At 36.1% G+C, this 23367-nt stretch overlaps 2 protein-coding genes across 3 annotated transcripts in view; one reads left to right on the top strand and one right to left on the bottom strand.

Moving 5' to 3' along the window:
- LOC106664318 (EARP-interacting protein homolog) overlaps window positions 1–18372 on the top strand; it is a 91620-nt gene extending 73248 nt beyond the window's left edge. For both annotated transcript variants that reach the window (XM_024229077.1, XM_024229076.1), the window contains 6 exons: window positions 15911–16147; window positions 16212–16358; window positions 16422–16613; window positions 16963–17086; window positions 17139–17286; window positions 17349–18372. In XM_024229077.1, coding sequence (XP_024084845.1) covers window positions 16100–16147; window positions 16212–16358; window positions 16422–16613; window positions 16963–17086; window positions 17139–17286; window positions 17349–17769 — 1080 coding nt within the window. In that variant the 5' untranslated portion in view covers window positions 15911–16099 and the 3' untranslated portion in view covers window positions 17770–18372. The remainder of the gene's footprint in view (window positions 1–15910; window positions 16148–16211; window positions 16359–16421; window positions 16614–16962; window positions 17087–17138; window positions 17287–17348) is intronic.
- On the bottom strand, window positions 1103–22281 carry LOC106664317 (integrator complex subunit 4). Its single transcript, XM_014389936.2, has 17 exons — window positions 22132–22281; window positions 21840–21992; window positions 21627–21755; window positions 21408–21566; window positions 21205–21348; window positions 20995–21143; window positions 20723–20915; window positions 20490–20664; window positions 20206–20411; window positions 8663–8785; window positions 7637–7772; window positions 7437–7570; window positions 7061–7380; window positions 6728–6892; window positions 6511–6670; window positions 1459–1663; window positions 1103–1403 (listed from the first exon to the last, which is right to left on the bottom strand). Exons 1-17 carry the CDS (start codon window positions 22180–22182, stop codon window positions 1195–1197), a joined length of 2811 nt encoding a protein of 936 aa, XP_014245422.1. The 5' UTR covers window positions 22183–22281; the 3' UTR covers window positions 1103–1194.
- Window positions 22282–23367: the final 1086 nt, after the last annotated feature.

Below are 23367 nucleotides of genomic sequence, written 5' to 3' on the forward strand. Positions count from 1 at the left end.
TGTCAGTATCTGAACTCTGAGAATGAGGTAGGACTAAACTGCAACACTTCGAAGTAGTTTCGCCTGAATATTATTTGTTAGATTAGTGGTTGAAAATGACGAGATGCCGAAATACGTCTGACAGACCAATAAGATGATGGGCATATACAAAATATAAATGAATAAAGTGAGTGAGAGGGAGAACCAGAGAGAATGTGATATTGCGGGATAGAGAAAGAGGGGATAGGCGAAAGGGGAGAGGGTGAGAGAGATGGAAAGGGGAGAGGGAGAGAGTAAGAGAGAGGAGAAAGAAAAGGGAGAAAAAATAAAAGAAAGAAGAGAGAAAGATTGGGAGAGTACAGAAAAGAGAAGAAATCTAGAAAAAATAAACAGATATGCAGATAAATAGAAAGACAGATAGATAGAGAACGATATATAGTAGTCTGATAGGAGGTAGGAGGAAGACCTAGAAAGAAAAAATAGGTAGAGAGAGCCAGCGATAGACCTGATAAGGGAAAGCCATTAAAGAAAGAGGAGAGAGAGAGGGAGAGAGGGAGGGAGGGAGGGAGAGGGAGAGAGAGAGAGAGAGAGAGAGAGAGAGAGAGAGGAGAGAGAGAGATAGATAGAGAGAGTGAGAGAGAGAGAATCATCACATACACATAAACTCAGCACAAACACACACTTACTGCTACCACGTAAATGTAAAAAGTGTGTACAGCATGAATAACAAGTAAAAATGCAAAATAGATTTTTGTTAAAATTTTCACTAATTAAGTTTTTATAAATTGTCTGCTTACCAAGTTCCTGTTTGTACGTTCTTTTAACTATGTCTGTACTGGTAAGTCCATGCACAAGACAAGGATAATTTCGTCATTTCGTGTTCACTTCACTATGGCATCCAATAATTAAATGAAGCTTTTAATAATTCACAAATAATCAAAAAGTAGTACCAATATAAACCTCACAATATTAAAATATAAAAATGTTAAGGAGTATTCGAATTGAAACGTAAGAACAATAATGTAAAAATATATTTGTGATAGGTTAAATAACAATCTTTTAAAATATATACAATCGTAAATGTAATATTTACACTGTTATATCTTCATAGAAAGCCGTCGAAAAAAAGGCAAATTGTTTTTATTAGTTAAAAATGACAATATTTACAGACAAGAAAATTATTTTTTTATAGTTGTTGAATTCAAAATTGAGTTTCTATGTTCCTCTTTTAACTGGTTTAGGAAGAACGTAGAGTTTGAGAGGTTTGCACAATTCCAGGTAGGGATCCAGGCTGTATTGCGATCTGTGAGCAAACTCGTTCTCCGACAGTTCAATGCACAAGGATATCTCGACGTAGCAGGCTTCGGACCAGACACCGTGTGAGACGAGGGCCTTCGTCAGCAGCCTGTAGTTGCCAAACCCTCCTGAGAAAAAATATATGTTCAACTACTGCAAGACTAAATTCTTTGTAAGTCATACCGGTCGGCCTGAGGTGGTCATTAGTCGGGACACACACGTGCGTCTGGTGGTCGGGGTAGTGGATCTTGATCCTGAGGGATGTCGGGTCCTGGAGCCCGGTGATTTCCGCGTCTATGGGCGTCGCCATGACAAGCCCGGCTGTGAATTTGATCGGGTTGTCCGGAGAGCTTGAAGACCCTGTGAGCACTGCTTTACACATCCTTACCTTCACGACAAAAAAGGTATTTTTAATAAGTTCACTAACAAAACCAATAAGAAACCTTGCTCAATCACTCCTAACCTACTTACAAGCGAACAAACTTAGTCGCTCATTAACTACCTCACTGACACAACCGACTATACGCTTCTTACTACTTATACTAACTAACTGACGGACAATATCACTTACTTTCTTGTTCTGATACGCCTCTTTTTTCAATCATCCCACTCATTCACTAACAAACTTACTAATACAATTATTTACTCGATATAACTAACACTAAGCCTCCTCACTCAATTACTAATTATTCCATTTGTTCACTATCAACTCAAGGACACTATATCTTACTCATTTACTAAAAATGTTTACTCAATCATTTACTAAAATCAGTAATTAACGAACTCACGGAAACAATCAATTACTACAATAATTCTTCCACTCTAACACGCCTACTCACCGATTACTAACAAACGCACTAATTATCAAATGAAATGAGTAAATAACTCACTTTAAAATTTACTCATTAATTAGCTAACTCATTCACTAAGTAACCAAATCACTGACGCAATCACTATTTAGTTTCGCGACTTAACACGCCTCCTCAGTTACTAATAAACTCATTCATTCACTAACAAACTCACTGATTAACTGACCGATTCAATCAATTACATTCCTACTATTTAACCAACTAACAGTCCTCATTACTCAATCAATCACTCAACCAATGACATAATCAAATAATTCACAAGCCGTAGATAATTCATTAATTAACTCAATCAAACTCAATAACAAGCAAACCGACACAAATATGTTAGTCAGTTAGCAAGCTTAGTTTACGAATAAGCTATCAGTCAAATAAGATCAATTATTAGTGAGCGAGTTAAAGATTGATCAAATTGATAAAGATTGATTAAGTTTTTCAGTGAGTTGGTTAATTAAGTGACAGACAATTCACAGTCAGTGAATAAGTGAGTTAATTACTGAGTGAATTAATGAGTAAATTATTCAATGACTGAATGAGCAAGATTTTCAGATAATGAGAGAGTTAGTAAGTTATGTGAAGCAATTAGTGACAAGGTTAGTGTGTAAGAATTTATAAATTACTGATTAAAGATATGATGTTTGCTGATCTTCCTGCAGATAATCTATGTGGAGTTTCAATCTTCATGGAGGTCATTAGACAGGTGAAGAAAGGAAAAGACTAATTGTTGGGTTCACCAAGCTTTCGGCAACTTATAGTGCCTAGCCATCAGGGCCTATTTATTAAAATTTTTAAAATATATAAAAATAAATAATATACAATTAACAAAATAAAATAAGGTACATACTTTCCCAAGAGTGCAGAAAACGATTAACATGGTAAAATTATTGTAAAAACGTCTTGGGTTTAAGGTTATGAAGTACATGGCCAGCAAATTACATTAAACATGGTAAAAACAGTCATCTATATAAAATTATAAATAATTATTAATTAATTAATGTTTTTAGTTGAGATAAAAAAGTCAATTGCACGAGCGGGATTCGAACCCACGATTTGCATTTGAAAAATGGCAAAAAGGAGGGAAAATTCAAAAGGTGGGGTTGAGATAGGAAGTTGGTGTCCGAGTGGATCGAGGTCACGATAGCTCAAGTGGTAGAGCAGCGGCGTATCTAGCCGAAGATCGTGGGTTCGAATCCCGCTCGTGACACTGACTTTTTTATCTCAACTAAAACCCTTAATTAATTGTAATATATTGATTGGTCAAGCGGACCACGAAATTAGTGAATATAATTATTAATATACACTATTTTAATTAACAAATTTAACAACAACATTAACAAATTATAAATTATTGTTTTTGTTCATTTAAATAGTGTATATTAATAATTATTGATAAGTTTATACAGATGACTGTTTTCACCATTTTTAATGTAATTTGCTGGTCATGTGCTTCATAACCTTAAACCCAAGACGTTTTTACAATAGTTTTACCATGTTAATAGTTTTCTGCACTTTTGGGAAAATATGTACATTATTTTATTTTGTTAATTGCATATTATTTATTTTTATATTTTTTAATTTTTAATAAATAAGCCCAGATGATGGCACTATAAGTTGCCGAAAGCTTGGTGAACCCAACAATTAGTCTTTTCCTTTCTTCACCTGTCTAATGACCTCCACGAAGATTGAAACTCCACATAAATTATTGATTAGCTAAGCTTTAGTAATTTAATTAATGAAAACATATTAGTCAGAAAACAGTCAGTTAGTGAATGAATATTATTAAGGACTGAGCAAGTTATTTATGCCAATGAGTCCGTGACAAAGTTAGTGAGTAAAAATTTGTAAATGAATGAGTACGTAGGTTTTAGTAATTTAATTAATGACAGAATGTTAGTTAATGAGCGGGTTGTTGTGAAGGAGCGAGGGTGTTTGTAAGTGCATTGAGTGAGTTGGAATCTACTCAAATTTACCAAAAAACTGACATTACTCTCTGATTAGGCCAAAATTAGTGTACATACTTAAAGGAGGATATTTTTATATAACATAGTGTGTCCTAATTATGCTGTTGTAATTCCTCGAGGGCTTTTACCAGGGCCAAATCTGTTCACAATTTTTTTTTCTAATTTAATATAAAAACTTTGCACGGGGATGAAATAGCTCTTCATGGACGTTGAAAAGATTTGAATAGGTAAATAAAAGTAGAACAATTAGTGAAGTAGTGAGAAGCTTTGAAAATTGATCGGAGTACTTTTGTTTTGAAGGATTGGATGCGTTGGACGGCCGTAAAGCCACTCGGTCTGTCCAAAATGGTCGTAAAATGTCTTGTAAAGATTTAGTTAGGTTTTGAGTTCAAAACAGATTTCGGCACAGAAAGTTTATTGTTAATTAGGTATTGTGACGAATCTCCTACCCACACTAATTATCTAACTTGAGATGAAGTAAGTGCAAATGTACTTGTTACAATACTTGTTACAATGGAGGTACAAAGGTGTCCCCCACCTTTTGCACCATAAGTACGCTGTGTTCTTGGATACTGAAGGTTGTTGCTTACAGTATGATCAAAGTTAGAAGACGATATTGTGGTATCGGTGGTCGCGGGATATAGGAAAGTCAGTAGTATAAATAATAAGAGTCCGAGAATACTCCCTTGTGGGACGTCGGCTTGTTTGGTGTGATTCCTAAGTATTCGCTGTCGCACCTCATTTTGAAGTAGTGGACAGTTAAATAGGGTTCCACGGTATTAATAAGGTGTGGATAGAAAAGGTTTAAGTTTGTATAAACAGGAACGAACCCAAGTCTCTTTGTTCTCTAGAAAGCAAATGGTATCAACGACTCTAAAACCTTGCTGAATCGGGACAGAAAAGTGGCGGTAAGGAATGATTGTGAATCTAGAATGATTTAAACGTTTAAAAAAGATTTTTGACATCAAAGGAAAAAGGCTGATGAATCTGTAGTTGGGTGGGGTGTGGGCTTTAGGAACGAGACTACAGAATAAATCCATAAGAGTGTAACTTGATTGGTACGTGGCATTATATATTGTTGTTAAAAATACAACGGCCTTATAAGAAAGGTTTCGAAGTACAGTAGACGTAATTAAGTCATGTCCAGGGGATTTTCTACTAGGGTATTTAAGTATATTATTAACTTCAGAAGGAAACAAACTAAACAAACAATCGTAATACACTTCCCTCCTTTTTCCTCAAAAATCCATCCCTTCCTCCAGCCCTCTCGGGCTCTCTTCTCCGCCAGCTCTCGGAGCGAGCACACCTTCTATCGTCCTATCTCCCTAAAATGTTGCGCCATAGTAATTCACATCCGTGTAAGATCGCCGCTTCTTAAAGTTTTCCTCGCCACGCGAATCCCCACGGATTCCCCTTCAAATCGCCATACGATCTTCACTCCGCGTGCGCCCCATCTCACGACCGCATGGTCCACAAACCTATCATCGCCATTTTCCCTTAATATATCATCTCCTTCCATCTATCATCATTATAATCCCGCGAACGAATCATCCTTTTATTATCCCCCGAAGACTCCATCATCTCACTGGCTACTACCTGGATTGCCTCGCTCATTCTCATCGCCACTGGATAGCATCATCCATCATCATCATCAACGACGCTGCAGGAACCAGGTAGGTATACCGGCCTAATCACTGCTGAACAACGCACGATATCGCATTCAGGAGATATTCACCGCTTTCCAGTCTTCATCGCCTTCAGAGGGATTCATCGCCTTTAGAACGTCATCTCTTTCACATCTCCAATACGATCATCGGCCATCTTGTAAGCCATAGAAATTTAATTAAAACAGTGAGTCTTCAATTACTCCTTTCGTTCATTATTTATTCCTTCATCTAACCATTCCTAAACTAACATCCCTTATTCAATCGGGAATCTTCCATTCCCGTTGGTGCCGAAAAAATCTTCTTATTAACTCCCTCCGGCGGTGTTCGTCGGCGCAATTTTGAATTTGGCTGGCGAACACTGGTAGAAAGTATGCCGAAGCGTCGTTGAGGTGTAATTAAGGCAAGAGGAAGAAATGCGCGATATTGAAATACAATTAAAAATTTAGAACAAAATTAAAACAAATTTTACCTGTCCATCTTTTTTAAAAATTTTTTTTCATTTTCATTTTCCTTAGCAATTTTTTTTTTTTGACACTCAATTATTAAAGTTTAAAAAACGTGAAACTTTGATTAATATATAAATCAAGTTAAATTACAAGTGGGTGGAATTTTTGCCTGTCGGTGTATATAAATCTTGGGTATTTTAGATTATTTATGCCAGAAATGTAAAAGAATAAAAAATTACCAGACCTCAATTAAATTTGTTGTGGTTTCTTCTGTATTGAAAAAAAAGCCACTTACCCCTATGTTGGGTTTAGGGGGTTGAATTTTATTAGCGATGTCCAAAAGCGGTAGAAGGCACCTGGCAACAGCTCCAGGCTTTGTGTCATCCAGGCTGGACATGGCAAGAAAGACCCCTTTGCAAAATTCATCCGGTTGAACATTGTTTTTCAAAAGATACCTTAAAGAGCAAAAAAAAAAAATAGTAGTGACATAATTTGAAAAAAAAATCAATTACCTTTGCGTGCGTTCGACTTTGATGAGGAAATGCTCGCATAGTGCAAGCGCAGAAAGATTGGTCGCTTTGACGACATACACCAAATGAAGAGCAAGAGCTTTCAGTTGGAACTGTTTCACCGCAGCAAGTTCGATCTTTTCGAGGCCAACAAACAGATACTGTAACCTAAATTAATAATCTGTTATGATATAAATTTTTAAGAAAATTTATATAATATTTAAAAGATAATAGGTACAAATGTTGAAAAAGGTCAAAAAATTAAAAGTTAATCTCTCATTATTAGCTTTTGGTCGAGTTCAATTATTGGTTCATTGAAAGGTTGAAATGTCTCACCTTAAGCAAAGGTGCAAAAGTTGAGTGATGTTGTTCTTTACCGCACTGCCTTGTACGGTGTTGGGTGCGTTACAGCACCAAAGCTTGTCGTTCAGGATTTTCCCGAGGCTCACCTGGCAGGATATGAACAAAGTGATGAACTCGGCCGGTCCTGCGATCTGCGAGTCGATTTCCGCTAACCTCGCCAGCTGTGGCAGGGATCTTTGTATGACTTCGCTCTGTACCCGAGCCCCGGTGGACAACGAATCGACTAGACGCCAAAGCAGTTCAGCTCCTGCGTTTGACATCTCGGGTTCGACAAATTCAGCGGCGCCGGGCAACTGGATATAATTTAAAAAAATATAAATCGAACAGTTAAAGTTAAATATTGAAATACCTTCAGATGTGGTACAAGGGACGGAAGCGTCACTCGAAGATAACTGTAATGCTTGATGGTATGCTCTTCGAACAACTGCAACATTGTTGGGCAATGCTGAGCAGCATTGAAAACCAAAATGAGCAGTGTTATATCTAAAAAAAATAATGTTAAGGAAAACAACGTAAAAATAATGGTGATAGTTAACCGCAAAAGGATACAATGTGGGTCTTCGACGTCAGGCTCAGGAGTGTCAAAGAAAGGATGAATTGCCAACAGCTGAGGTACAAGTAACAAAGTTAAATCTGAATGCTTGCTTCCTATTTCCTTGACACATTGCCATGTCGACTGCTTATCCTACGTACACAGTTGAAATATTTACAACATAGATAACAAATTTTAAATACCAAATAACAGTACAAAAACTTTTTGTCTTTTTTAATGTTGTACTTTTCAAGTTAATTTATTATTAATAATAAAACAAATATTATTTTATTTTTATTATATTTTCTCATTTTGTATTTCTTTAATTTGTTAAATCAAAAAGTTTTGTAATTTTTGTTTTTATTATATAAAAATATAAACAGTTTAAATGTTAATCCATTTATGTTTATTGGTCTAATTGATCAAATTACTTATTTTCATTAATTATTCTTTTTACGTAAGGTCTTGGTGTAGATGAAAAGTTAGTGTTACGAGCGGGATTCGAACCCATGGACTTCGGTTCAATACACGCTGATCTAACCAAAACCAACCAGTCCACTATAGGCTCAAGCGGTTAGAGCAGCGGCGTAATGAGCAGAAGGTTGTGGGTTCGAATCCCCCTCGTGACATTAAATTTTTTATCCCAACCAAAACCTTACACAAAAAAAATAATAAATTGAAATAAATTCCAATCAAATAGTTAGAGAAACTAGCGCTGCTCTCACCATAACGAGTAGTAGCTTGAGAGCAGTTGTGGCGTTTACATTTACTACTTATACAATCAAACATTTAACAGTAGAATTATTTTATTTGAAACTTTTCTATTTTATTTTGAATAATTTAATTTGGTTTGTTTACTTTAAAGAAAGAAATATATATATTTTGTAATGTGGATTTTATTTTATTTCTATTGTTTCCACTGCGAAGAAAAGATCTGGTAATAATATTTTTATTATTGCCACACCCGACACGTATCTGAATAAAAGGTACCAAATTCTTTCGTTACAAATGATAATGATATTTTGCATAAAACAACACCAAACCTGAGGATATTTTTTCAGATTTTCAAGCAGGTGCTCGACACACATTTCGAGACAGGACTTAGTAGATAAGAAACAGGCAGCCAGCATCCTGTGCAAGCCTTCTCTCACGTCGATAGAATAATCCTGTAAAAATAAATCAATATATATAAATCTAGACCAAATGTTGAGAAAACCAAAAGTTGATAAAATTAAAAAGTTTGAACAGTAATCTAATAAATGATCAATAATATGACTTATATCGTTTCGATCGCGGACGCGATCCCTCGGGATTCGCTTCGGTAAGCCCTACGGAGGGCTGGACTGGCCCTGGGAACGGTGCTTCGTCTGGGTGATAGACTTACACCGTGACGATCTGTCAAGTTGCCCAAATCGTGTACACCCCCATACCTCTACAAAGCTAAATTTTATGAACTTAAAAACAGATACGCCGGTTTTCTTCTCGTTTTTACAGACGAGGACCGACGATGGTGTGGAGTGTGCGTGTATAGCGAGGGAGCGGCCAAGTCGTTGCCTCCGCACTGCAGCGTATACACGGCGGAAATGTACGCGATTTGGCACGCTTTCGAGGCGGTGCGGACCGAGGAGGGTTCAGCCTTCCTCGTGTGTACCGACTCTCTGAGCACTGTTTGGGCGCTGCGTGACGGATTCTCTGTGGTCGGGCTCTTGCTATAAATATATGCCGAATTGTGCGCCTCGGAAAAACGGTGGTTGTTGTCTGGGTCCCTGGACACATCGGCCTAGAGGGTAACGAACGCGCCGACGCGGCGGCGAAAGCCGGAACGTCTCACCCTCCCGACCGGACCATCGCGATCAGGCCCTCTGACGCTAAACGAGCTGTAAAAAAGATGATAAGAGATAAATGGCAGCGTCAGTGGGCAGGGTCATACGAGAGGATTCTTCGTGTTAAGTGCACGACCTGCAGATGGCCCCCCGAGAATCTGAGCCAAAAGAAGGAATAGTTCTTGCCAGATTAAGAATAGGTCATACTCGGTTGACACATGGAGCTGGGCCAATCCCCCCGCAGGTATCCGTTATGCAGAGAAAGGTTGCTCGATGTGTCCACATAGTCAAAGCGTGTCGTGCCTTGGCTCCCTTCAGGGCGCGAGTAGGCATGCCGCCAGATTTAAAGAGGGTTCTCGGACACAGCAGCGGGTTTCAGGTTCCCCTATTCCGCTTCTTAAGGGAATTGGAAATTTTTTATTGTATATAGAGTCAAGTTATGTGTTTTGTGTTTCTGTGTCTTGTATGAGTGAAAGTATTTATTGGTATAAATGGGGTGGGGCTGATGGCCAAGCAGCTTCTCCATTGCCTCTCAGGTTGTGTGTATGACTTGGGCAGATGGCGGAAATTTTATAAAATACCCCATCGACCCCAATTTAGATTACTTAATTTAGTGAACAGGTAGATGGAGGAAAATCGAGTACTCCATCTACCAAACAGTATTAGTGTGATCAATTTATTTTTGTGTGAATGTATTTATTGGTGTGAATGGAGAGGGGCTGATGGTGAAGTAGCATCTCGATCGCCCCTCATGTTGCATGAGTGACTTGGGTCTACGGCGGAAAATTTTTAAAGTACCCCATCGACCCCAAATTAGAGTAGTCTATTATAGGGAAGAGGTAGATGGAGGAATATCGAGTACTCCCTCTACCAAACAGTATGAGTGCGATCAATGTAAATAGGTATGAATGTATTTATTGGTGTGATCGGGTGTGTGCGTGTGTGTATCTAGCGTGCTGCGATATTTTGCTAGTGTTTCGGGGATGAAATGACCAAGCTGTCGGATGCAAAAAAAAAATAAATAAATAAACTTATAAGAATTAATTCGGAGTAAACTCGATTAATATAGCAATTAAACACCTCCATCCATTGCTGAAACGAGCGAGCCATTATTGACAGACATTATAAATGTAAATGCGACCGTGTAATTTGTTGTGTTCAACCTGCGTGTCACTCTTCTATCCGGTCTATTATTATTGCGATAGAGGCTGTCAAAATTGACTACTCATCCGATGAAAAAGACCTCTTATATACACAGCATGGAAATCTTTCACTTTTAGGCTTTCACTGTTATTCATTCTATAGGGTTGAAAAAAAGGTCCTTGGTGAATAAAATTATTAAAGTAATTATTTGAATTAAAATTATTCAATGTTTGTGTATTTATCTCATTGGCTTTCATAATTATGGCACCATTTCATTGTTAATTCCTTCTATCAAGAAAACCTAGATATACTGAAACAGTGCACAACAAAGGATTTTTTAAGTTAAAAGCTCTCACTCGAAATAAATGATATGGCTAGCGTGGCAACGAATTTGGTATGGAATAGAAATTGTAAAATGAGGGAAGTTAAACCCCAAGTCAAATAATGGAGATCTTTTCGACCCTCAAGACATGAAGAGTCCGATCTAACTCGTTTAAAAGTAGTGAGACAGTGTATAAGACCTTATTATTGCTCGACAACCGAATTGGATTTTGAATTTACATATTTCCAGAATTGGTAGGACTTTCAGTAGACTTTGACTGTTGGAGGGTCTCGATATACTCTTGGTAATATTGTTTAGTTATTATTTGGAGATCGTGAGATGCGCGGTCTGGTATGACGTAGGTTTTAGAAAAACATTTTCTTTATCATGCCAACGTTTCGATCTTTGTGTGGTGATTAGTGACCGTTAATCGATAATTATTCAGAAATCGTGAGATGCGGTCTGGTGTGATGTAGGTTTCAGAAAAACATTTACAAACAAAGGGCACTCTCAACACGACACGCAAGAATGGCACAATTACACAGGAGACAAACACTTTGAGCCCTGAAGATGATCTCAATAAAGATCGAAACGTTGGCACGATAAAGAAAATGCTTTTCTGAAACCTACATCACACCAGACCGCATCTCACGATTTCTGAATAATTAAAGTTTCGATCTTTATTGAGATCATCTTCAAGACTCAAAGTGTTTGTTTTCCGTGTAGATGTGTCATTCTTATCCACTCTCAACACGACAGACAAGAATGACACATCTACACGGAAAACAAACACTCTGAGTCCTGAAGATGATCTCAATAAAGATCGAAACGTTCGCACGTTACAGAAAATGTTGTCCTAAAACCTACGTCACACCAGATGTTGTTTAGTTATTATTTGGAGATCGTGAGATGCGGTCTGGTGTGACGTAGGTTTTAGAAAAACATTTTCTTTATCGTGCCAACGTTTCGATCTTTATTAAGATAATCTTCATGCCAGACTGGCACTGTCAACACGACACAAAAGAATGACACATCTACACACAAAACAAACACTTTAAGCCCTGAAGATGATCTCAATAATGATAGAAACGTTGGCACGATAAAGAAAATGTTTTTCTAAAACCTACGTTACACCAGACCGCATCTCACGATCTCCAAATAATCATTAACTAACGGTCACTAAACACCGTACAATGTTTAGTTAGATTTTTGCATTATAGTATATAGGACACTGATTTGTTGTCACTGATGATTTTGTGTTCAAAATGAATTGGTTTATCGCAGATCTGACCTAGAACTGCCAATACCCGGGGGGGGGGGTGATTCTCGATATCCATGGTGATACAACTATCCCGATTTTATATGTATAATGCTCTGAAACAAAACATAAACAGCTAAATTATAAAAGTAGGAGTTGCGGACTGCGAGAAAGGTTAGGCTCAACTCTATATACGTGTGTTTGTAAGTTAGTACGCGAATGAATACAACTTGCGTTTTGTAAAAAACACTCACAGTAAATAAAATTCAACTTAAATAATCTATTCTTGATTTGAATGTTGCTTAATGGATAATACTATAGTCCTTTTGATCTCATGAGTTTTATAATCTCTGATGTGTGGCGTCCACATCCCCGATAATTTGTTATAAATGTAGCTAGTTTTGGCTAGTTACTTAAGATGTTCATTCGTGTGCAGAGTTGAGCTTATATAAATCAATAATCATTACTCTAGTAATTTTGTTTATCCCATCACATACTCATACGAGACGATTTTCCTATCTGAAATTTATCTGGTTGTAATAACTAAACTACTAAAAAATGAATAGACATTTTGCCAATTTTGTAGTATTTACTTTCCTTACCATTTTTATTTTATTTTTATGATAAATTTCATTAAAATAATTAGAAAGTATTATGTTTTTTGCTGCAGAACAATGTAGTTAAGGGATTTTGAAAGATAACAAAAGGTTTTAATTACTTAATTTTGTTTATGGGACACAATAATTTTTTTAAACCATTAATACAGTGTATAAAGTCCTCTATTAGATTAACACCTCTATGAACCAATAGAAATGATGAATGGTGGAGTGAGTGCGGTGTTCAATTCTTTTTAAAAATATAGTTCCTACTCAGTAAGTTGCTTTCCAACGATCCGGATTTCGAGCTATCAGCTCATCATCAAGTTGAAGGAGTTCTACAACTACGTCTCTCGATATGAATTACAAAAGTACTTTTGACACTTTTGAGTTTTGACTTTTGCAGACTTTTGACAGACGTTTGTAATTCATGCCGAGACGTGGTTGTAGAACTCCTTCAACCTGATGATGAGCTAAAAGCTCGAAATCCGGATCGATGGAAAGCAACTTACTGTGAGTAGGAACTATCTTTTTAAAAAGGACCTCTATGCACCTGTTAGGCATACTGTTATTAAGGTTGTCACTAATTTCATAAGGAATTTCACTCCACAGATGGTGCACCTCTGCACTGGCGCGGATGGTAATCGAAAAGCTTTCTCTGCAACGCATCCGACATGTGCTCATGGGCATTGAGATGTGGAGACATTGGAGGAAGGGTCATACGGGAAATTCCCAGGTTTTCTAAACATTGATGAACAATTCTGCCTCTATGAAGTCTGGCACTGCCGCCCAGAAATCGAAAATCCCTTAATTTCTTGGGCATAACGGACTACGGTGAGGCTGCCTTCAACAACATGGAGTCCAATTCGTCCTCCGGTACTAAGGAACAACTGAAGGGGGCACGAAGAAAGCATTGTACGCATCCCCTGTTCTCGGTACACTCTTCGTAGCTTTCTAACACTACACAGATAGAAAGGCCACTCTTCTGTAAACATAACAGCATTCCAATTGCTGTTTCCTTCTAGGCGCTCGCTGCACCACATTCTCTTGAGTTGCTGGTGGTGGGCTTTGCTGCAGGTCGTCTCAAAGGGCCATAAGACGCCGCGTCTTGCAGCAATGACAATATTTCTGTCCTTCCTTAGCGCAGTAATGCGCTGCGATCCACTACCAGGCTTCCTATTGACACTTCCAGTCTCACGGAATCGGGTTTAAGCCCAGGAGAACACGCCCTGAGAAACGCGAACTGCCTGTGCGATATCCAGTTGCCGGTGATCTCGTTGACTCATTCTCACAATAATCTCACTCGTGACACTGACTTTTTTATCTTGTCACGAGGCGCTAGGGGTCGCCTAAGGACACGTTTAGGTGGGCCATCACAGAAGGTAGGTGAATTAAATTTCGGGCTAATATACTCTCGCCTCCTGATCTCTGCAGCGGACTGATACTAGCTTCTCTAACTGGTTAAACCGTAAGTGCTTTTTTGTCTCCACCGATTAAGCTCCTCCGTTCGCTCAATCATCATTTATTAATTATTAATTGCCACAAGAAAGTTTGAGGCCTATTTATTTTTAGTTTATATAAATTTTACCATTGAAGTAATAAATTTATTTTTGGTCAACAAGGTTTTGTTTTACTTTTGCTTTTCATTTTACTTTTCTTTATTTTAATTCCCCTACGTTTTCATCACAGCGCACTCTGCTGATTTCGCTGTACATGGGCTTTGGAAACTGCGAGCCATTTCCCGGACTTAAGGTAAGTTTAGGTAACCGAAGTCCGTCGCAAGATAGAGCAAAGCTGACACCTGGTAGCAGAGCGTGGTTCTCGGCAAAGCTAACACCTAGTAGCTTGAACGTGGAAAGATCCCCTGCCACAGAAAAGAGAAAAGCAAAAATTTTGAGTCCCCAGTAGAATTTTTTTTTCTTGTAACCTGCAGGTTTTTGCAGGATTGAAACGTGCACAGACACGTCGATTGCGTAGAAGTTTTAAAACTTTGTGTCCCTATATGCAATATTAATTGGATTTAGTACCCTGGTAATGGTGGTAATTAATAGCAACAATGATTTCAGTTCGCGAGGTACAAACGGCCGAAACTTTAATACACAATACAGCAACAAACCTAAGCAAGGGAAGTTAATCCCCAAACCCGAGATAACAACTATTATGCTCCCGGCCGTATTAACAAAATATACACTACCATCCCCAAAAAATACAATAAAAATCTCCAGCCACCTAAACGGCCAAGGAAGCCATGGGATAAATATAGGCCCAAAACATTAGACGGAACCCAACTATAATCAGAATAGCCGACTCGGAAACTATCGTCCCCCGATGCCTTCCATAAGAACAATACAAGACAATAAAAGCTCTCAATTTAAGGGCTTCATAAACAAAATTGAACACTTTTTATAAATAAATATAAGCCTTTAGTTCCAGCAGGTTTATTTACATGGGAAGCTTTTCAATTATTTTATCATCATCTTCAGCCCCTTAAGTCACAGCCTTGTTATTTTTTTTTCATATAACTACCTTTAGAAAAAAAAAAATATATATATATATATTTATACATACGTAAAAAATATATATATAAATATATACAAGGCTGTGAGTTAAGGGGCTGAAGATGATTATAAAATAATTGAAAAGCTTCCCATGTAAATAAACCTGCTGGAACTATAAAGCAGCCCAACTATAAAGGCTTTTATTTATTTATAAAAAGTACCATTATGGAGTTCCACAGCAAGAACGGTGCCACATTTAACATCTTAAAATTGAACACATCAATTTCCTGGTTTTTTGCTTCAAATTTTAGCAAGAACTCAAGTTTGTCTAAATTGTTACTATTTACACATGTAACTATGTACTTCTTTAAATAAAAGGATCTTTGAGGTTGGTACATTGGAAAATTTAAAAATATATGTCCCAAGTTCTCTTCTTCAAACAATTTACACAAAGAGCACATTGATTGTGTGTCAATTACATATTTGACCCCATTTACAAAAAAATTGATTTCCGTAGCACTAGACAGCCTTAGTTTTATAAGTAATCTTTGCTTATTTATTGACAAATTTAGTTGTAAATAATTTTCATATTTATACAAGGAGCTAGTTATTTATAGCTTTTATGTAAATACTTGGTTACGTTTTTTATAGAATCAATTCCCAACAAAAAGTGGGGGAGTGTAATGGACGAGTATGACGTAATACAAGAGTACGTACTGCGATGAGTCAACATGTAAAACAAGGAGGTTTCACTTTCCACTATCAACAACAAAAGCAAGCAAGCTGTCAGTTTTTAACTTTTAAGGTATTAGAGGAACAATAAATCACGGAGGAAGGAAAATGACAGCGGGAGAATACGAACACCTAATTTATGGACTGGAATTTCAAGTAAAATAGAAATAAAAATATTATATGTGAATTTAAAGATGAGATAATATCAATGTTTCAACAGGCGAGGAGTCTAGCGACGCAGACTGCCCCGCACAATGTCGACTGTGATGTCACAAGGTTTATGATCGGCACGCAGACGCTCAAGCTGGCAAACAACCAGATACACATAATAGAAATAGGCGATGAAGCCAGCATCACTTCACAACAGGTTGCTTCACTTAACTATACTAAAGTTAATCTAGTACGGGCAAATAATTTTTTGTTTACACAGGTCTACCCGCATCCAGTCGGTGAATTGTGGCATTTACACTGGTCCGCACATAATCCACAGCTGATTTCAAGTTGCTACAACATGATAGATGAGAAAGAGTCTGCAGTTCAAAAATGTAGTCTTTGGACGCTGCCAGAAAAGGAGAATACGCTCGAACTTGTCTCAAACATAGATTGCGACGACGAGATCAGAGTAAATTGTAGTTGACAACTTTTATGAAATAATTGTTTCAATTTACAAATCATCGCAAGGTCTATTAGACTTTGCTACCGACAAGGTTTTTAGTGCCTTCTGGCCATCTAAGTCTATTCTTCAGTTGACAATACTCAGCCTTTTGACCTTCATGGCAGAGTAGTCTGCCTGGAAGATGGCATATTACCCAAGTCTTAACCGTAGCCATTCATTATAAATAAAAATGGTGGAAATGAATGTATACATTCATTATAAATGTATATATAATCAGATGCATAAGACAAAATATTACATTTATTACACCTTTGTTTTTTTAATACTGTACAAAAAGAATATTTTATGTGTATAGGTCGCATTTTTCCACCCTTCGGACAATGCCAAATTTCTGACGGTAGCCGATTCTAAGTTTTTTATCTGGGATATAAGCAAGGACTCGCCACGTGAAGTTTTTTCAAAACCAATCCAAGGAAAAGGTATTCAAAAGAGCCCTACATCACAACACTTGATAACAATGGCCTTTTCCAGGCAGTCAGAAATTTGCAAATGGTAAATGGAACCCGCAGGAAAGTGGTGCCTCTTTGGCTACATTGCAAGAGACCATGGTGAAAGGGTGGGATCTGAGATCTGCTCGTGAGGCGTGGACAATTGACCAAGCTCATTTACAAGCTGTCAGGTTGATGAACTTTCATACTTCATTTTGAAAAGAAATTTATAATTTCTTTTTTTTTTAAATAGAGATATCGACTATAATAAGAACAGGCAACATGTACTCTGTTCATGCGGGGATGACGGATTGGTGAAAATCTGGGATTTGAGGGCTTTGACTAACCCACTTTTGACTCTGTCAGGACATTCACACTGGGCTTGGTGTGTCAGGTATAACCCGCTGCATGACGGTCTAATCCTCAGCTCCGGCTCTGATGCGTCCGGACGGCTTTGGTGGGCTGCTTCGGTCGCGTCGGACCCTTTGCCGATTACGGCGAAAAACACAGATGGGCCTCTGCAGCAATACACGGCTATGGAGGATTCCGTATATGCTGCCGAATGGTCTGGCGCAGACCCTTGGACTTTTGCCCTTCTCTCTTACGACGGGAGGCTACTCATCCATAGAGTACCAAAGCAAATCAAGTTGGATATTTTGGTGCAATCAAATTAATCAAATATATTTTTATTTATGCAAACAGAAAACCCAAAACACATTTGTATATTCATGTGTGTATAAATATATAATATCTGACAGACTTAAAAGAAGGAAAATGTTTCGAGACAATTTATTTGATAATAATATTAAATGTTTAAAAAATGTAAATAATATTATCTATACTAGTTAAACTTCAATCCAAACAGAAAGTTTTTAATTTGTTCCAAGCCCAGTTTGTAACAGCAAAAAATGAAGGTTAGCCAATGACATCACCAAGGCAGAGGGCAAGTTTAAAAAAAAAAACTTCAGTAACCTAACATTCCTGGTAAAATATTAAGCATCTAAAAAAATCTAAATTATATTATCTATACTAGTTAAACATCAATCCAAACAGAAAGTTTTTTATTTTTTTTGGTCCAAGTTCAGTTTGTGTTAGTAAAAAATTAAGATTAGCCAACGGGCGATGACTTCACCAATGCAGAGGCAAGTAATAAAGCAACCTAACATTCCTGGTAAAATATTAAACATTTAAAGCAATCTAAATTATATTATCTAGTTAGACATTTTGCTGCAATCAAATTCATAAAATCTATTTTTATTTATGCAAACAGAAATCCGAACACATATATGTATATTCATGTGTATATAAATATATAATATCTGACAGACTGAAAAGAAGGAAAATGTTTCAAGACAATTTATTTGATAATAATATTAAATGTTTAAAAAATGTAAATAATATTATCTATACTAGTTAAACTTCAGTCCAAACAGAAAGTTTTTAATTTGTTTCAAGCCCAGTTTGTAACAGCAAAAAATGAAGATTAGCCAATAACATCACCAAGGCAGAGGGCAAGTTAAAAAAAAAAAAAAAAAAAAAACTACAGTAACCAATCATTCCTGGTAAAATATTAAGTATCTAAAAAAAATCTAAATTATATTATCTATACTAGTTAAACATCAATCCAAACAAAGTTTTTTTTTGGTCCAAGTTCAGTTTGTAGTGGCCAATGACACTTCACCAATGCAGAGGGCAAATAATAAAGCAACCTAACATTCCAGGTAGATGGATCAAATATATTTTTATTTGTGTGGTGATTAGACCGCATATCACGATTTCCGAATAATTATATTTTTATTTATTATTCAGAGATTGTGAGATGCAGTCTGGTGTGATGTAGGTTTCAGAAAAACATTTTATTTATCCTGCCAATGTTTCAATCTTTATTTAGATCATCTTCAGGGCTTGGGATTTACAAACATTGTTTACATTTAGTAAATACATGTAAGAAAAAAAGTGAATTTATACAATACAAAAAAATATTTTTTATATTCAATCATTGTATTTCTACTCCCTCAAAGTGTTTGTTTTCTGCGTAATTGTGCCATTCTTGCGTGTTGTGTTGACTCTCAGTGATATAGCACAATTACACAGAAAACAAACACTTTGAGTGAGTAGAAATACTTTGATTGAATATAAAAAATATATTTTGCATTGTATAAATTCACTTTTTTCCACATCCTACATGTATTTGTTAAATTTAAACAATGTTTGTAAATCCCAGGCCATGAAGATGAGCTCAATAAAGATCGAAATGTTGACACGATAAAGAAAATGTTTTTCTGAAACTTCCATCACACCAGGCTGCATCTCACGATCTCTGAATAATCATCGATTAACGGTCACTAATCACCACACATTTTTATTTATGCAAATGGAAAACCGAAAACATATTTGTATATTCATGCGTGTATAAATATATAATATCTGATAGACTGAAAAGAAGGAAAATATTTTTACACAATTTTTTGGTAATAATAATATTAAATGTTTAAAAAAACTAAATTATATTATCTATACTAGTTAAACTTCAATCCAAATAGAAAGTTTTTTCAATGTTTTTTTTTTTTGGGGGGGGGATTCAAAGCCCAGTTTGAATAGAAAAAAATAAGATTAGCCAATGATTTCACCAATGCAGAGGGCAAAGCAACCTAACATTCCTGATAGATAGTGTATGGAGCTGGAGTGTAAAATAAGCTAAAAGTTATGGGTTAAAAAAATTAAAGGACAAGGGTGATAGTATTGTTAAATCATTTTGAATCATCTACCTATCCACACAGTTTTGATTTGTAACACGTGTCGGCTTCTTGCCTTTAATTTTTAATAGTTTTATCTAAAACCACCAAAAAAAGATGATAACAAGATGAAACAGACAAAACGTTTGAAAAGGACCAAACTACAAGTCTATCGCATACAGGGTGTCCTTTTTAAATTGCCTGACTGAATTTCTTTTGAACAGAAGCGTTATAAAAAATTTAAAATATTTTTTGGCTTGGTTGAAAATTTCTGTTTTTCAATAATGATCTAATTGGTTGGAAAAAACATGAATTTATGGTAACGTAAATTAAAAATATCTTAACATTGGTCATCTTAAGGTTGAAGGCACCTACCTCAAGGGCGCCGAGTATCGTTTCTAACTGGTGTTCACGCAGAACAATGTGACGTGACATCCTCGTAAGACTGTCTATCGCCTCGATTCTGACTGCTTCGATCTCATCGTTAAACATGTCGACAAGGAAATCGAGGGATACAAGCGCAAAGTCCGGATGGTCAAGAGCCAAGTTGCACAGTGCACGGACTGAAGCTGTTCTCACCTCTGTGGAGAAGAAAAAATAAAAATAAATTTATTTATTTTAATTTTATTTTTATTATAGATCACAGGTATTAATCTTACCCATGAATTCATCTTCAAGACCATGTACGAAAGCACCACAAGAACCGCTCGATACGACATTAACTTCATCTTTGTGCAAAAGCTCTTTAGGAGCATCATCTGCCCATTTTTTACCAGAAGACCACTCGCCGCTTGTCACCATTTCATTAGATCTTTCATGAAGAGATTTCTTTTTCTACAATTAAAAAAAAATATATTTCCATGATTCTACGATCATCTTAATCGTAAATTACCCTCATGTTGCTCATCAACTTCTTGTCGAGAGTCTGATTGAGAAAAGTCGGCGATACTTTCGTCATCGAACCGAGAAGCTGCATCGCTTGAAGCCTCACGTTCATGCTCAAATCGTTAACGGCGTGACAAACTTTACTAAATGTGTCGTCTATCAGCCTGATTTCCTCATTGAGCTTGTTCACCTTCACTAAACTATAAAAAAAATAATAATAATAAATTAATTAATAAAAATCATTACAAATTATCTAAGGGGAAAATATTTTAGACATACTTTTCTGAATAAGTGATTCCAATTATGCAGACAATTTTGAGAGCAGCAGCTCGTACGATCTCATAATCATCGTTCAACGCCTGACATATATCGGGATATAATGAAACAGGAATTTGTTCAGTTTTAACCTCTTTTTCTTGCACTTTAACCTTTAAATGTTAAAAAAATTATCTTATTTTACGATTTATGAAAAATAGTTTCTTCACATACCAATGTTTCCATTGCGGCACATCGAACCCTAGCGTCTTGGCTATGTATATAATTGGCGATAAATGGTACTGTACCTTCCAAGTTGATGGTTCCGATTATTTGAAAACATATCTGTTTGACCCAGTGATTTGTGTCCTTGAGAAACTACACAAGAATAGAACAATATAACACGATATTTGATTGGATACAGTTAGAAAATTTACCGATTTTGCAAGATTGTATATGTTTTTTTGTAAAGACTCGTACGACGCTACACTTATATCCATGCTATTGTACAGTTCCAAAATGGTAGTTAACCCTTGAGCGACAACTTTATGTGATGTCTCTTTTTCAATTAACTTCATTATCTGATCAATAATTGTCTAAAAAAATTAAACAAAAATCACATTTTTTGTGATAAGTAGGTACATCGTGTAACGTACTCCTTCGACGTCATTCTTCAAACTGCCGATATTAGCGTACAGAGATAGAATCTTGACGCGAACAGCTGATTCATTCTGCTGTCTGAAATGTTTTGCCAATTTTTTTATAATCCCTAATAGATCCTCTTTCTGAAATAACAAACATAATAAACCAATAGTGAATAATGCGATATGCATTTCCTGAGTATTCAGTAATGTTTTAAAGTGTATTACTTTGAATTGGAGTGAGTCCGATATCCTAAAAAGAAGCTGGAGAGCGTCATTGCTGGTTTTGCTGTTTTCCAAAAGGCCAACGTAAAGAGATGCTGACGCTTGTGTCTGCTTCTTGACGAGCCTTAACTTCTTGATTGGTTTGGGCACTGGGTCCTAAAAATAAAAAATATAAATAAAATCACAACCTGTTAATGCATCAAAAAAGTAAAGTTTATACGGCACAATTATAAATACAATTTGATTTATGCTTATATAAAGTTTAAAAATTGGATTTTCTTTTAGCCTGACTTACCAAAACCTGAGTGTACTCAGCTAAAGCTCTTTTCTTCAATAAAGCAGTCATCCTTTTAAATCTTTAAAACACAATCTAATAATTATTGTTCATTAAGTTAATATCGTCAACATTAAATAATAAGTTTTGTAAGTAGAAGGTTGCATTCACTGTTAACACTCGTCTTGCTTGACTTCGTGTGCCGGCGTTCAGAGTGGCCAGCATGCTAATATTTCAACAAATTTACCTTTTCCTAAACAAAGTAATAAATCCTAACAAAGTAACAAATATATATATATATATTTTTTTTACGAGAGTTCGCGTCAGCAGAGGTAATATCGACCCTCGGGGTGCCGATGTTTTTGAAAAAAAGTCGGGAAAGTATGTCGGGTTCGAATGAAGGGCCGCTGGATTCGAACCTGGAACCTTCACCTTACAATGATGAGCGCCATGTCAACGCTTAAACCGTTGCGGCCTTCAACAAATTTATTTGACAATTAAAAATTAAGACGGTACTAAAGACACTAAAGACCTCTAAAAACCATAAACAATAAATTACTTAAATTACTAATAAGTACAAGTACAAAGAAATGTTATTCACTAACAAGGCAACCAGGTTGGTGTGTCACGGATTTGGACCAAAATATTTTTTTTTGCGTTTTTACTTTCGAAAATATCGGACACATATATGTCTCAGTTCTTGTGAATAGGCCCTGGTTTCACCAAAAAGGAAAAAATTGAAAGTTGAAATTTTCCAGTTTTTAATATTTTTATATCACCGTTCTACTTACTCAAATCAACTAAATGAATATATTATTTTGCAGCCTTTTTTATGTAGTTAGCAATACAAATATAGTAAAAGCTATCAAAGTTTATCAATAAACAAAAAATTCTAAAAACCAAATATTTTTCAAGTAAACTAGGTCATATTTTTTTTCGTGAAACTAATATGAAATTTTGCTTTAGCTCCTAGAGAAAAATAATTGATATTTAGAAATTTTTTGGTTATTGATAAACTTCAATAGCTTTTACTATATTTTTATTGCAATCTATATAAAAGATGCTGTAAAATTATACATTCACATAATTGATTTTGAGTATGTAGAACGGCGAAATAAAATTATTAAAAACTTGAAAATTTGAACTTTCACAATCTTTTTGGCGAAACTTGGGCTAGTTAACAAACAGTGGCGGATAGTATAAGACATTTTGGAGTTTAGAATCACCAAAAATCGTTTCGTACAATTCCGTGACTTT

This window comes from Cimex lectularius, unplaced genomic scaffold (genome assembly GCF_000648675.2).
Source record: "Cimex lectularius strain Harlan isolate CLEC.00 unplaced genomic scaffold, Clec_2.1 scaffold282, whole genome shotgun sequence".
Lineage (NCBI taxonomy): Eukaryota > Metazoa > Arthropoda > Insecta > Hemiptera > Cimicidae > Cimex > Cimex lectularius.

Excerpts from the sequence above, each read along its gene's own strand:
- LOC106664317 (XM_014389936.2), bottom strand. The coding sequence starts at position 22,182 with ATGACTGCTTTATTGAAGAAAAGAGCTTTAGCTGAGTACACTCAGGTT. Across the intron at positions 1,664-6,510 it reads CCCCTAAACCCAACATAGGG|GTAAGGATGTGTAAAGCAGT; the intron begins GTAAGTGGCTTT and ends TTTGTCGTGAAG. Across the intron at positions 1,404-1,458 it reads TGACCACCTCAGGCCGACCG|GAGGGTTTGGCAACTACAGG; the intron begins GTATGACTTACA and ends ATTTTTTCTCAG.